General features: G+C 39.4%; 1 protein-coding gene across 1 annotated transcript; it reads right to left on the bottom strand.

The window, feature by feature from the left end:
• Positions 1-2,342: 2,342 nt before the first annotated feature.
• Positions 2,343-12,803, bottom strand: LOC113021955 (protein Wnt-2b-A-like). The gene is made up of 5 exons (XM_026166860.1): positions 12,199-12,803; positions 9,132-9,352; positions 8,035-8,312; positions 6,987-7,251; positions 2,343-4,565 (listed from the first exon to the last, which is right to left on the bottom strand). The coding sequence occupies exons 1-5, from the start codon at positions 12,360-12,362 to the stop codon at positions 4,336-4,338; spliced, it is 1,158 nt and encodes a 385-aa protein (XP_026022645.1). The 5' UTR covers positions 12,363-12,803; the 3' UTR covers positions 2,343-4,335.
• Positions 12,804-13,848: the final 1,045 nt, after the last annotated feature.

Below are 13,848 nucleotides of genomic sequence, written 5' to 3'. Positions count from 1 at the left end.
TATGTGTTGGACTGAAGACTCTTGAAAATCTGCTTCTGGGAGTGAAAGAACATACTGCTCACAACAGTTTATGTGTTTTGTCTGTCCATGGGTCTGTTTCACTGTGTTCACATCGACCCTTTCCAAAAAAGCACCAAGTGAAATGTGGTTTTGTAACTTATAAATTCTGACATTATGAGGTGTTTTGCATATTTCATCATGACCACCCAGTGCGTTTATATAAGCAACATGGCACAGCGCTAACAGTTCTATTGGTCCAATATTCTAACGTGTCCATTGCATTTGACATAACCTGTCACTCACGTGTGATAGACTATAACTGATTACAGTATATACTTCATCTGTCACACTTCACACTGGTTTGCTCTGCTGAAAACAACTGTGATCTAGATTTTTATTACATGATTTGACTGTTAGCTCAATCTATCTGATCCTATGTTGCCGCAGTAACTGATATTTATCAGTTTCATCGACTGGCCTTAGTCCTGGCGTTCCATATCAGAATTCAGTTAAAACTGGAAGGGATGTTTCCTGAGGACTTCTTCAGCCAATGTAAGTGCACTGCTGTGTTTCCTAACATACGTATCTTTCAAAATTTCACTTGGACGAATAGCATGTAATCCCGTTCCTTCTTTACCCTTCGGGTTATGTCTCTTTGATTGGCAAAATAAGTAACCACTGACTGTTTTCATGTGTATTGCTATGGTTATTTGCTTAAGAGTAGCGCAGCTTTTTTGCTGTTTGCTAATTATTGGTTGCTGGCGATGCTGAAATTGACATGGCAATGCATGCTGAGGTCTAAAGATAACACTTAAATCAGACTAGTTTAATGTTATTTGCTTTACAAGAGTAAACTTGTCTTATTGCAAACCTGGTTTTGTCACACATATTGAATGTGAATGTCCTCACCCTAAATCTTTACTGCTGCTTATACTCCTCCTGCACCTCCTCAACAATTTATCCATGGCCTGCAGTGTATGATTGGGATGTAAGATGACATTGTTTGCACTGTTTGCATCGTGAATGCTGATTCAGGTTAATGGTGGATTTACTCGTTCCAAAAGATAAATTGTATTTTGTGAGGAAAAAAGTGTCACATCAGCTATAAAATATTCACAGGCTCTTCCTGCTGCAGTAACAGCTGCTGCCCAACTCAAGTTTTCTTGAAAATGGCACTAAAATCTGAAATGTTTGGTTTTTTGCTTGTTACTATAGATTTGGTGGTGAAGTAGATACTTGAAATAAGGCTAAGTGTTTTAAAGAGTCTGTTCCTTGGCCTTTACATGCATACATTTTGATTTATATCTAAATTTTACTCCTTTTACCAGTAACAAATCTGTAAGATATCACTTGGCAAGTAATAAACTATAGCAGCTACAGTCGAGTCCAATTTCATGTCCACATAAAACCCTTAATTACTCCTGATGGGGTCATAAGGGTGATCTTCTTTTCCAAGAACAACACTGAAACTGTTGGGACATTTCATTTAAAAAATAATTTTCATTTCCAAAGCGCTCTACAGTGCAACGGTTTCAGCATGCATGCGTATCAGCATGTTTCTCATATTACTATAGGCAAGTCACAGATGTATATGTGATCGGAGTGCAACGACTTAGACTGGAGTACTTGTCAAGCAAGGCTAAAATAAACATGTTTGGTTTAAAAGTGGCATAGCAATAAATTGTTCTTGAGTCATTACAGTTTGTGAGTACGGATTATGGAATTTCTTTCTTCTGCTTCCCATGAATGTGAAGCATCCATGTGGACCACACTGTCCCCTGAGACCATTTTAGCTCTGAAATGTTGTTAAACCATTTGATATCACTGCGATGGCAGTGAATGCCTGCAATGCCACTCCTTTTATTTTTACAGACTTCAACTGGGTGACCCACACTGGAGGACAAAGTAGCACAGATACTATGACTAATTTGAAGATCAACAATATATTAATAGAAATTTCTTTGTTTATACAGCTTAATAGTTGGTCGATCAAGAAATTACTTAAAAAAAAAAACTAAATAAATTGTTATATTTCAATTTAAAGATATTTTGTGATTCTTTTTATCACGCTATCTAAGACTACCATCAGTCTTGTTATGCTAATAAAAAAATATTTGTCTAACACTGAACAATGAACTTTAAAAAAAAAACCAAACTGGTCATTTGCATTGTTTTTATCCCGTCCACGCCATAGCTAAGGTAATGATAACTGTAATAGGAGACCAGGGGAATACCTAAAACCCAAATATATACATGTGGGTTATAGGCCCTTAGGCTTAATTGAGAAGATTATTATTACTGTTTTTCTGCCTGGAATTAAAAAAAAGAAAAAGAAAAACATCTGGAAGTTGACATCTTTTAATAGTAGACCGAACAGAACCAAATGAACTCATAATTATGACACTGGCGCTCCATAAATCCAAATCAGTGAAACTCCTGTGGTTACAGATGTAGGATTGAATATAGCATGTTAAAACTTATAAAGAACTTGGGAATTAAAAGTATGAACAGAACAGCACAGGTCCAGGCCTGAGCCCACAATCTGAAACAGTTTTCCTCTTATCTTTCAAAAACAGCTAAATTACTCTTCATTTACATTCAAAACTGGCTTTTTTCTGTTTTTTTTTCTTGCTTGCAATTAACTTTTGACTTGGTGTCATTTGCTGTTGTCCAAAGCACTTTATTTTGGCTGTGCCTCTCATTACGTGGAGTTGAAACAATTTGTTGACTCTTAGCATTTCACAGCTTGTTGTCAGATTCATTTAGATCTATAAACTCCTCTGAGGGTTGTGTCTCCAATGGCTTAACACTATGTCTGGCTGCACTGCCAGATGTTAGAAAGCCAAATGCAAGGTCTGTAGCTACTTCAGTGCTCTTTTTGCAATGGCTTGGCTTTGTTTCATGAAATAATTCACTTCTTAAAAACCGGCCAGAGCCAGTGAGTGTGTCCACAAAGAACTGAAAGCACAGTTGCATAAGATTGCATTATAAATATGTTCTGTCACAATATGATGGCTGAACAAATATGCTGTTTTGGCCTTTGTAATAAGGATAAGGCAAATGTTAAACAAAAGCTCTATTTAAGATAAATCAGTCTGGAAACTAATATTGAGTTTTGAAAATATTTGCAGCTCCAGTGACATATCAGGAAGGCCGGTTTAATAGTTTGTATTCATTATAATGCAGTTGTATGACACTGCAATTTACAATTTTGGAGGGTCACTACGTCCAAAATAAAGAAGCTTTGTATTTCTCTTTTTACTGTGCACTTGTCTGCATTAGCATGGCCTATGGAATTTGTTTAAAGTTCACAGTAGTAATGGAAGCAAAAACAAAGAACCGGAGGTAGAAATTACAATTTTTTTCCATGAAGCTGAATGATTTGTTAGATCTGTTACAGTCAAATATTAGCATACTGTACAAGTATCTTTCAAACAACAGACCAAAATTTGTGAGGCTATTTTGATGTGTTGGTGTGTCCACAATCCTTGTATACAAAGTGAGCTGTCACTGTAAATGATAAGTCTTTGCTTGCTCTTCTGTTTGTGGCTCCTTTGACCTTACAATGTGATTACCTGGCTTTAATTAAGAAAGACCTCTTGGAAAGCGCTATATTTATTTAGTGTGATAGCTGCACAAATTAGCAGCAGTGGTTTCGGGTGCACGGTGGGATCAAAAAAGTTTTGGAAGTTTTGGAAAAGCAAAAACCACAGGCTAACACCAGTTTCCAAGTAATCATGTGCAGAGGTCTGCTGTAACATCTGGACCACTCACCCTACCCATTAGATTTGGTTCTAAACAACTTGGATCTTTTTTCATAAAATTAACTAAAAAATTTAAAGGTCACTGTTTTGCCACTGTGGAGTGTGAGTGCACTAAAAGGGAGTGTTCTAATAGAATGGGAATCAGTCCAGAGGTGTACAAGGCAACCTTGAAGGAGCGATCGGCAGACAAAGTACTACTGTGATTATCTCTTTCATCTCTTATGTGCACACAGTTTTTACATACTATAAAACAAGAAGCAGGCAGTAGCTCATATATCTGCCTCAACCAAGGGTACATTTACAACAGAATATAATATTAAGCCATTTTGCATCAAAGTTTCAAAGTCTGATTCAAAAACGCTCCGCACATTATTTTTTAAAACACTTTTTAAAGCAGCACATGATCAGTAACTGGTTCTAATTTCCAGTTTACTATCACCTAACAAATGTTTGTGAAGTATAAAAGCATCAAAAGCCAGAGGTATTATAGTTAAAAGATCCCAACTAGAATGGAGTCATTAGTGCACAGGCTAATGAGTCAGGTGCACGTTTGATTTGTCCGCTCTCCTTCCTAGGTTACGTCCAGCCAGTCGGGTCGCTTGTGGGGTTTGCAGGTGTGAACGTCCACTACGTTTTCACAGTCTTTGCACTCCACAGCGCAGCACCACTTGAACTTGCACTCACACTTAGTGACACGTTTGACTCGCATGGTGTCGTAGCCACGCCCACAGCACATGACTTCACAGCCATCTATGCCTCTTGAGGACTTGTTGCACACTCTGCCTGCTGTGCCCAAGGAGCCTATAATGAGAATAAAGGACCAGAGATGTTGTTTTGGCATACAACGAATATTGGTACTGCAACTGACAGGAAAAGGGTTAGTTTATTAGAAGACAGCCATCTGTGCACGCCCTGCCAGACTATTAAAATAAATAGTTATCACTATAAGAAATACAGGTTAGGATGAAAGAAATCAAATGTTTGTTATACGTATGATACTTTTGTTTACATATATTAAACAGCTAATATAAAATTTAACTTAACACAAGCAGTGGATTTCATGACACTTCTGTAATATGTTAAAGTTTTAAAGGTCAGGGACTCTTTTATTTTTTGTTTTAGAAAAAACAATTGATTTGGACTGATAATATGCAGCAGATTCAATTAGATTTAAGGGAACAGAAATACCTGCTGCTGACAGAAATGATGCTGATCAACATGAAACAAAGATGTGTCCTGTAGAGCTACAGAGAGGGGTGATACCTCTGTGTGCTTTCATTATTAAATCACTGATAAGTACAGCTCCTTGATTAGAAGTTGCTTCTTATTTTAAAGTAGGCATAATATAGAACTTTAATTGTGCACATCCAGTAACTATACTGGGTTTCCTGTCTATGCATTCCCTTGGGGAACTGAACGATTTATACCACAAATAAATAGTCTGACTGACCGCTCAAATGTCTTTCCACCATAAGCTACATTCACCTTTTCGCATGTATCCATAGAGCACTTTTTTCAATATACCTAAGTGTTTTATCTCCTGTGCGTTCACACCTAAAACCCATTTAGAATCCCAATTTAACCTAAGAGGCATGTCTCAGTGCTCAGAAGGAAGCTGGGGTAGACACAGATCCACTGCACTGTGCCATCCAACTCAGCTTAATAGCATTTTGAAAATTTTCCATGATTACGTGGATGCCCAGGAGTGAAAGCTGGCAGAAGTTATTATTGGCAATGTTCATGTTGATGCTGAAAACTGAAACTGTTTTGCCAAAGCAAAATATCACTTTCCCTCACTCTTCAGCAGGCTATAAGCTTCCCAACAGAATAGTCTCAGACCTAAATGCAATTGTGTTCATGTACTCAGGTGTAAAATCCAAGCCTAAGATCAGGTGCCAGGTCCATTAACAAAGCATCCCAGAAGTCTAGAGAACAAAGGATAAGAGGAGATCTTCCCCTCAGGCTCTAGGGAGTGGAGCTTAATGCTGACCAAAGGAAAGATTTGAAAAATAAGCCTGCATGTATCCTTAGGCTGTGAATTCCTATACAATGAAGATTAGTGGTGAGGAGGGTCATCGGCTACTTTTTAAGATCACCTTTTAACAAGGAAAGGCAGCTTTTCCTTTGAGCAAACACACCTTCATTGCATCTCAGTTGTCAAGGTGCGGCCAAGCTAACCGCAGGTAGGAGTGACAGAATCTGTTAAGTTAGAACCAACGTGTCCCCTGCACATGCCATCGTCCCTAACATATTAACAGTGAGTTAGCAAAGTTCTTCACGCTCTACTGAAGGAGCTGGACTTTAGGAAAGAGATGAGCCTAACAAGGCAAAGCAAACATTAGGTATTAAAGGAGATGTTAAAGGTCAAATCACTGAACTTTAAGCTGTGAAGGAATGCAAGCCTGCAGTCAATGAGTCTCTGATTCTCATAGATTTTGTTAAGCAGTCAGTCCTATTTGCCCCATCCCATAACAACATACTCATGATTTTAAATTAAATAATAATAACAGTATTTTACACAAAAATGATTAAACTGTTTAAGCACAACTTCAAAAGGACTTCACTGAATCTCAGAATGTGAGTTGCTGATGTTTTCCACAAACACAACATATCAATATGCTACTCCTCAGAAGTTAAAAGGACCCTCCTTAAGGCAATTTCTTTACTGTAATAATAAATGATTGTCATAATAATATTACTCTTGTGTAACAGTGGCACTTTACTAAAGTTTGACATGTTAAAAACAGAATTAGCAGGTTAGCACAAGCAAGTTATTTAAGAATTATCAGCATTGGCCAATAATAATAATAAAAACCCTTCTTTTAAACTTCACTAGTCTCACTAGTGGCACATATCACCTGCCTAAACGTTGTTTTCCCAAAGACAGTGGCCTCCTTCAGCAGGACAGTGTTTCCCACTACACTACAAAAGCTGCTGGTGTTGGAAAAAAGCTCAGGGTGTTGACCAGGCCTCCAGACACCACAGTGTAATCGAACATTTGTTGAATATGCTGGGAAGAGTAGATCCACGGAAACCCCCACCTGCTGCAATTGCAGGACCCAAATGATCTGCTGCCAACATGCTGGTGCCAAATACCAATGAACACCCTCAGAGATCTCTTGTCCATCCCTCAACTAGTCAAAGCTGTTCTGACTGAGGACTGTGGATGTACACAATATAAAGCAAGGGGTTTTATTTTTGTAGCTTATTTGTGTGTCTCACCTGCTGCACGGTCCATGAGACAGTAATCTGGAGAGTTCTCAACAAAGACTAACTCATTCTTGGTGCTTCCCTTAAAGTCCTTGTCAGCCACAATAAATCCTGTCCCATCTTGGTTCATGGTTACCTCGACGGCTGTGTTGTACTTCTTGCGAAGATAGTCTCCAGTTCGCCTGAAGTCAGACATAGCCAGCCAACAGGTTCTGAGAGAACAGGAACCACTGACCCCGTGACACTTGCACTCCAGCTTCATAAAGCGCTTCACTGCCTGGAGCAGAGATCAAAGGTGACACAGTGTCAAGCCAACAATGTTGTACAAGAGAAGATGTAGGTGTAATAAGCTCTCCTAGCATAACGGTTAGCTAAATATTCTTAATGTAACAGCTTTTACGTCATTATCCTTCAGAGACGTCTTTACTGAAAAAGCCATGTCAATAACTTGAACAGTGCAGAATTTAATGCTATGGGACCCTCATATGGAGTTATCATATTAATATGCATTATGCTGGATCATCAATAGATGCTGGGATAATGCGGAATATTCTCAATAAACAGATTCTTAGTCTTAAGAGATTTACTTCCTAGTCAAGTAAGTCAACTAGCCTAGTAGTTGAAGACATCTTTAGGCAAAAAAGAATTTCTAATGATTTTAAGAGTCGATGTTTATTATGACCAACTTTAAGCTTGGAGAGACCAATCTATGACTCACAGAAGACGGATGAGTTGAAGGGCCATGTGTATCTCTCAGGTTTTGTGACACGTCTTTTTTTGGTTTTTATTTCTACTTTTTTTTTTTCTTCATTGGGTCTTTGTTAAGCTATCTCTTGTGTGCAGACACAAAAAGGGTTCATCGCTTGAGTTGGGTGCCTTTTTATGTTTGAATAAATTTGTAGGTCAATGTTACGTTTAACAAAAACAACAATAAAAGCGTCCCCTGAAAATGTTCCTGAAAAGCCTGTTGTTTTCATTGTTACTTCCTAAATATGTCTAAATTTACAATTCCATTAAGAGATAAAGCTTAAACATTAATATAAAAAACGTTTCCACTGACCATCCGACCGCATCGGTTGTTGTGCAGATTCATCAGGGCTCGAGCATCTTTCACCATCCTCTCACGGGCGTCGACGAAAGCTTTGGCAAATTTTATGCCATAGTTGATGTTGTCGCTGCATCCGCCCCAGTCAAAATTGCCTTTGTCGTCACTGTCTTGCCCTCGTTTTTGACTGTCACAGGTGCAGATCTTCATTTCCCCCTGACTGCAGGCCCTGGTAATGGCGTAGACCACTCCTGCTGAAGAGATGGCGTACACAAATGCTGCCTCTCTGCTGCCTGGATAGACGGGGAAGGGAGCGTTGCAATTGCAATCATTTAAAGAAGTAACTTACGACTGTTGGTAAAGAGAGACCTAATGTTGCCTATATCTGACATGTGACATTATTCAAAAGTTGTCATAGCACTTGTTTTTCTCAGCTGTTCTTCTAGTGCCCAGAGCCATGTGTTATTGGTGAGTAAAGCAGTCATCTCTCTGCAAATTCTACAAGGTAGGCATACCAAGATCAGTCCATCTATGGTGGATGGTCCAGACAGTGGTAGCAGCATGTCAGCTATAACATTAGACCAGCCGACTCTCCTTTCACCTATTAATTTGCACAGATGGCAGCTTTCTAAGTCATTGAGCAGTGTTTTCATTTTAGATGAGAGGAGATTTTGGAGGTTATTTGGTCTGGCTGTCCCACCCTCCTCCTGTTCTCATTCCTGCTCACGCAATGAAGCAGAACACAGGCGAGATGTCAGGGAGTAAAGCTTTGTCTGGCTGCCAGAAACATCTACCCAAATATTTACATCTCCTATTACTGTTTATACATCACCAGTGTGGATCTCTCAATCTGCTACTTGTTTTCAGAGAACATCCACTTTCCCAATGTTCCTTCATTCCTGAGAAGGTAAAAAACCCACAACAATTTCTCTTTCTGTTTGCATTCCGGGGTAAAGTTGATTTAATAAGACACCTATTAATTCCCTGCTTATCTGATAACAGAGGAGACATTTATGAGGATGATTAACTTGAGTGTCACTGATATAAACAACCACTGTCACGCACAAAGAACCACACAGATAGAAGCCTTAGCCATGTATGTTCAGACTCACTTCGGAGCATCACCCTGCCAAAAACAGTGTGGTCCCGGTCCAGCGTGCTGCAGTTCCAGCGGTGGTGTCTGAACTGATGTTGGCACTCTTTGATCCACTCTTTGGCTCCCTCGCTGATGGACTGCATCAGGTCTGGGTGCCGCTGGCAGAGCTGCCGTTGCTTGTTCACAAGACCGGGAATGTTGTCGCATATCACCCGCGCACCCAGAGCTCCGATGTACCTGCGCACAGATCCATCGAACACAGTGTTGGTAAATTCAAGGACAATTCCACTGAAAGCGCACTCTGTGGTAGTGCACCTGCAGCTGTCACTAGACTGTGTGCCAGGATTTCTTTTTCCAGTGAGTTTACTTTCAAATTTGCCTTCCTGTTTTCATCGAGACAAAAACAGAAAAAATTGTGTAGCTAGCTGAGCTAGCTGATTTGCAAGAGGTTAAGGTCCAATCTGATTTTCAAGAAATATACAAATAGTGGAAATAGTACAAATAACAGAGACGTATGTTTGCTGCATTTAGGGTAATGGGGTGAAGCCCACCCTACATGGCCTTTGGTGTGCCACTTGTTTTAAATGCCAACACATGTAAGCTGTCAGCGTGAAATCTGGTCTGACTACATCTTCAAACAATTCACATTTCTAATCAAATGTGTAAAAAATTGGGAAATTGGGAACTCTGAGTGAAGAAGATTCCAGTGTTTACCAGATATAGAGGGTCCCCCAAAAAATCTTTGGGTTATATTATGGGTAACCAACATTTAAGAGCTCATTAAATTCTATGGACTCAAAGGAGCTTGCTACTGATCACTGCTGCTTTCATGTTAAAAAAAGCCCTTTAACTATCAGACATCTGTACTCAGTGCTCCTTCTTTGTAATCACAGGGTTCTCAAGTGCAGCCTGCAGTCTAGGAGCAACCCCTGAGCAACATTTAATTCAGTTGCCATTCAGTGAGGTACAGCAGTATGGTAGAAAATATTCATTATATATTTAAAAAAAATGTTTTAATATTCCCAAATGTGGCTAGTGTAAAAATAGGAAAGGCTCTCCCACTAATGGAGAATTTTAAACTAGCAAAAGAAATAGATAAAAAAGAAAAGAAAACAATTACCAGCATAAATTTAACAAACTGACAAATTTAAAAGATTAAACAGCCAGGTGCTCCTAGCAGGTGTGGTCTGAAGCATTCAGGTTTGTGTTAACACAATGTCATGTGCAATACTCAAAGAAATTACAGATAAATAAATAATAATAAAGCAAGTAAATTATGGCTTGTTTGGAAAAGTTGCCAGGAGAAAGGCTCTTCTCTAAAAAGACAAGGCAGCATGTCTTAGTTTTGCAAAGTTGTATCTAAGCAAACCACGAGACTGCCCCAGGACAAAAGCAGTTCTTTGGTTTGTTTTATGGAACATTAAACATCAAGTAAGCTATAGTAAAGCTGCTAAGTGGATTGTATTGCCTTCAGACAAAGAGAGGACAAACTGTTTTTCTTTTTCTGTCTTCTGTGCCAGTTAACTTTACTATTACTACTTTTCTCCCCGTGTAAAATGTTTTTCGATGAATCTAAATTATTGATACTGTTCCTACTTTTCTTCACATTCATCCCCATTGTCTTCTTAAGACTCAGATATTCAGGATGTTGAAGAGATTATTACATTCCTCTCGTTCAGTGAAATGCATTTGCTTCCTGCTTTCTTCAAATAATCCCCAACTTTGTAACAACTCTTAAGAAGGGTGATCACATGCTGATTGCATTGTGACTCTGGGGGTTCTCTTATCAACAGGACATGGCCGTCATCTACAGTACAAATGAGCACTCCCCCCCCCCCAGTCCATCTATAAGCCTACACACTCTATTCTCCATCCGGATATCATTATAGTCCCTAATCGCAGCCGCATTTGTGTTGCCTGGCCACTGAGACAGAAACAGATATAGCAGGTAGTTTCCACTCCTCTTATGGCTGTCCCAGTCCCATTCTAGATGCAACTATCTGCCTGAGCAGTATAGCAGAACAGAAGCACTGCTTGTGTTTACTGTGTGTTGTACAAACCAGCTGTGCCAAAGGACCCCTGACTCTCCAAGAGGACACACACAGAAGAAGAGAGAAGTGCAGCAAGGCGCACAGTGCTTATATAAATTATTACAATAGTTAAAAATAGGCCTAAACAATTCAAAGGAAGATTTTTTAAAAAAAGCAGGAATCAATTACGTTTTTCTTTGGAATTTCTCAACGATTTATTCACAGTTTACTCTGAATTTGCCTGAAAGGGAAACTCAAGAGCAAATTGGATGATATGTGCTTTCGGCTCTCTTGGGAAATTACCAGACATAGCATTATTTACAATGGGTGCGTTTTAGCTTTAAATAAATTCATAAATTAGATCTTAACTGTTATGAAGTGTAGGGTAAGATCTTAAAATGGGGGGTTTCCCTTGGCTAGTTAAATGTAAAGTCATTTAATAGGTTTTCTGTTAAGTGTCACCTGAAATATGAGAACAACAATGTCAGGTGAGAGAGACTGGGGGTGGGGGGTCTCCAGCATGTTTTAGGTCTTGAAAACCTCAAGAGAAATCATCAAGGGGCATTTATTCATGCACCAACGCCTGCACCTGCCGTGTACTCTGGGCAAAATAGATGGATAGGGGAGACGCCCCCTTCCCCCCATACACACACACCCAAACACACACATCAACATCATTAATCTTCATGAACTTTGGATACACAGCCTGCTCTTTTCGTTTATGGATGTGGATGTTCATGTGAGCAAAGTAGATCTTTTACTAGAAAATCTGAGAAGTAAGCAGGTGTAAATTACATATAAACAGACGGATTTCTCATCTTTAAATCTGTAACAGCTCCAAGGACAAGGATACATAGGGTTAAACAATAAAATCCACTGTAAGATAACTTTTTCAACTGCAAACTTAATTAATTAAAACTAATCGTTATCTATATTTTCTGGGTGAAATTTTGCCCTTGTTGTCGTTGTTGTAAGTCGTACTTTATATTCGATTGGTATGTGACACCAACCAATCGGACGAACCATCAAATTCCTCTCAGTGGTGAAACTTACCACCACGATGAATCCACTATCGGTGTGAATATGAGCAGGAGCAAAATAAAGATGAAGTATATTTTAGAGATGGGTTTGGAGTGATGGTGGTTTCCTGCCCCATTTCTGATCCTCATTGCTTTCTCCGACAAGCCCGTAGATGTCATCATGTTTCTTCTTTTCATGTATTGGCTGTGCAATAAGGCGTGAAAGTCCTTGACGCCTGCGCGTCCTCCATCATCTGGTGGAAATAAAAGTTAGGAAAGAGGAAAAGTGCTTTTGAGACCCCTCAGTTATTCGCTGTCATAATGCAGCCTTGATTTTCTAGCATTACATCCATAAGCTTTGGACATTGCACTTAAGTGAGCGGGATGAGTCCTTCGTTTCAGACAATCTTGCGTAGATTCACGTCTTCTCCTCAGCTGTTGCGCTCCGAATCTGGCTTCACTAAATCTGTGAGAAGTTGCAAACTATAAAATCCAATGCCGATGATCAGTTTCGTAACTGATAAAAGCCACTCGAATCAGATCCTGACATAGGAAAAGTGTCTGCGTGGATGGGACAGGCGCTGCTCACCTTTCATCCCACTTGCCGATAATGAAGATGCGCACCGAAACGCTGCGCTTTCCTCTTCAGTGCGTCAGCTGTCTGCGCCTCCCCTCCCTCCCTTCTCACCACACCAATGCCCTTTGTCAAAAAATTACAGAGACCGGTATGCAGATCTGCAGACAGAAGGAAAGGAGGTTCTGCCTGACTTCTCCCGGCAAATCAATTAATCCACTCTTTAATTTACACCTGCATCACAGTTCGTTAGCTCATTTAATTAAAAGGTCGGTAAGAAGGTTGTCTCTGTTTTCTCTTTCTGTCATATGAGAGAAAGTTTAGTTTGGAAAAATCAGATCTCAGTAATGATGCAAGTGTGTAAGCGTTTACACATGATCAGAAATACATAATCCTTCCCAGGGCTCATTGCATCTGCTCCTCTAATGTAACTGGTCTCATCTTTTTTAAGATTTTAGGTTGTGTGGTCCCTGGCAAAGGAACACATGTTTAAACAGATTTACAATCGCTGACATGCAGAAGTTTCAGTCCAAAATTAAACTTGTCATTAAGTGGCCAGTTTGTTTATTACGTTCAGCAAAACTCTTTGCAAATCTGGCTTTACAGTAAATATAACCTTTAACAGCATCTATAGAACAGAGGAGAGAGTTCCCCAAATAGAGAATCCAATAGATGCATGCAAAGGTATGAACTCATAAGGTAAAAGGCAAAGGATGATTACACAATACTGATCCGGTCCAGATTTTGCTCTTATTCTTCTGTTTTGTTTGTTTACTGTACGTTGCACGAAGCCACTCCTATGCATATGTTTTAATAAACTGTATGCATGTATGTGTATAATATATACATATAAGAGAAGACATCAAGCTTGCAATCTACACCAAACCTGATCTGAACCACCCAAGCAGTGCTTTTGCTGTTTGTGTGTATTTTGCGTTTTCTTCTGTTCGTCTTTTCCACTATATCCAAATGCTTGCTCAGTCGGGATCATCTGATTGTTGCTGTTTTCTCTCTAATATTGTAGGGTCACTATGTTGCAATATAATGGGCCTTGAAGTGACTGTTATTGCGAATTAGTGCTGTATAAATAAAACTGAATCAAACTGCTAA

Source organism: Astatotilapia calliptera, chromosome 5, assembly GCF_900246225.1.
Source record: "Astatotilapia calliptera chromosome 5, fAstCal1.2, whole genome shotgun sequence".
Classification (NCBI taxonomy): domain Eukaryota; kingdom Metazoa; phylum Chordata; class Actinopteri; order Cichliformes; family Cichlidae; genus Astatotilapia; species Astatotilapia calliptera.
The sequence above is the reverse complement of the archived record's forward strand: the minus strand, read 5'-3'. Positions and strand labels throughout refer to the sequence as shown.

Excerpts from the sequence above, each read along its gene's own strand:
- LOC113021955 (XM_026166860.1), bottom strand. The coding sequence starts at position 12,362 with ATGAAAAGAAGAAACATGATGACATCTACGGGCTTGTCGGAGAAAGCA. Across the intron at positions 9,353-12,198 it reads ATAGTGGATTCATCGTGGTG|GTACATCGGAGCTCTGGGTG; the intron begins GTAAGTTTCACC and ends ATCTGTGCGCAG. Across the intron at positions 7,252-8,034 it reads ACAACCGATGCGGTCGGATG|GCAGTGAAGCGCTTTATGAA; the intron begins GTCAGTGGAAAC and ends TCTCTGCTCCAG.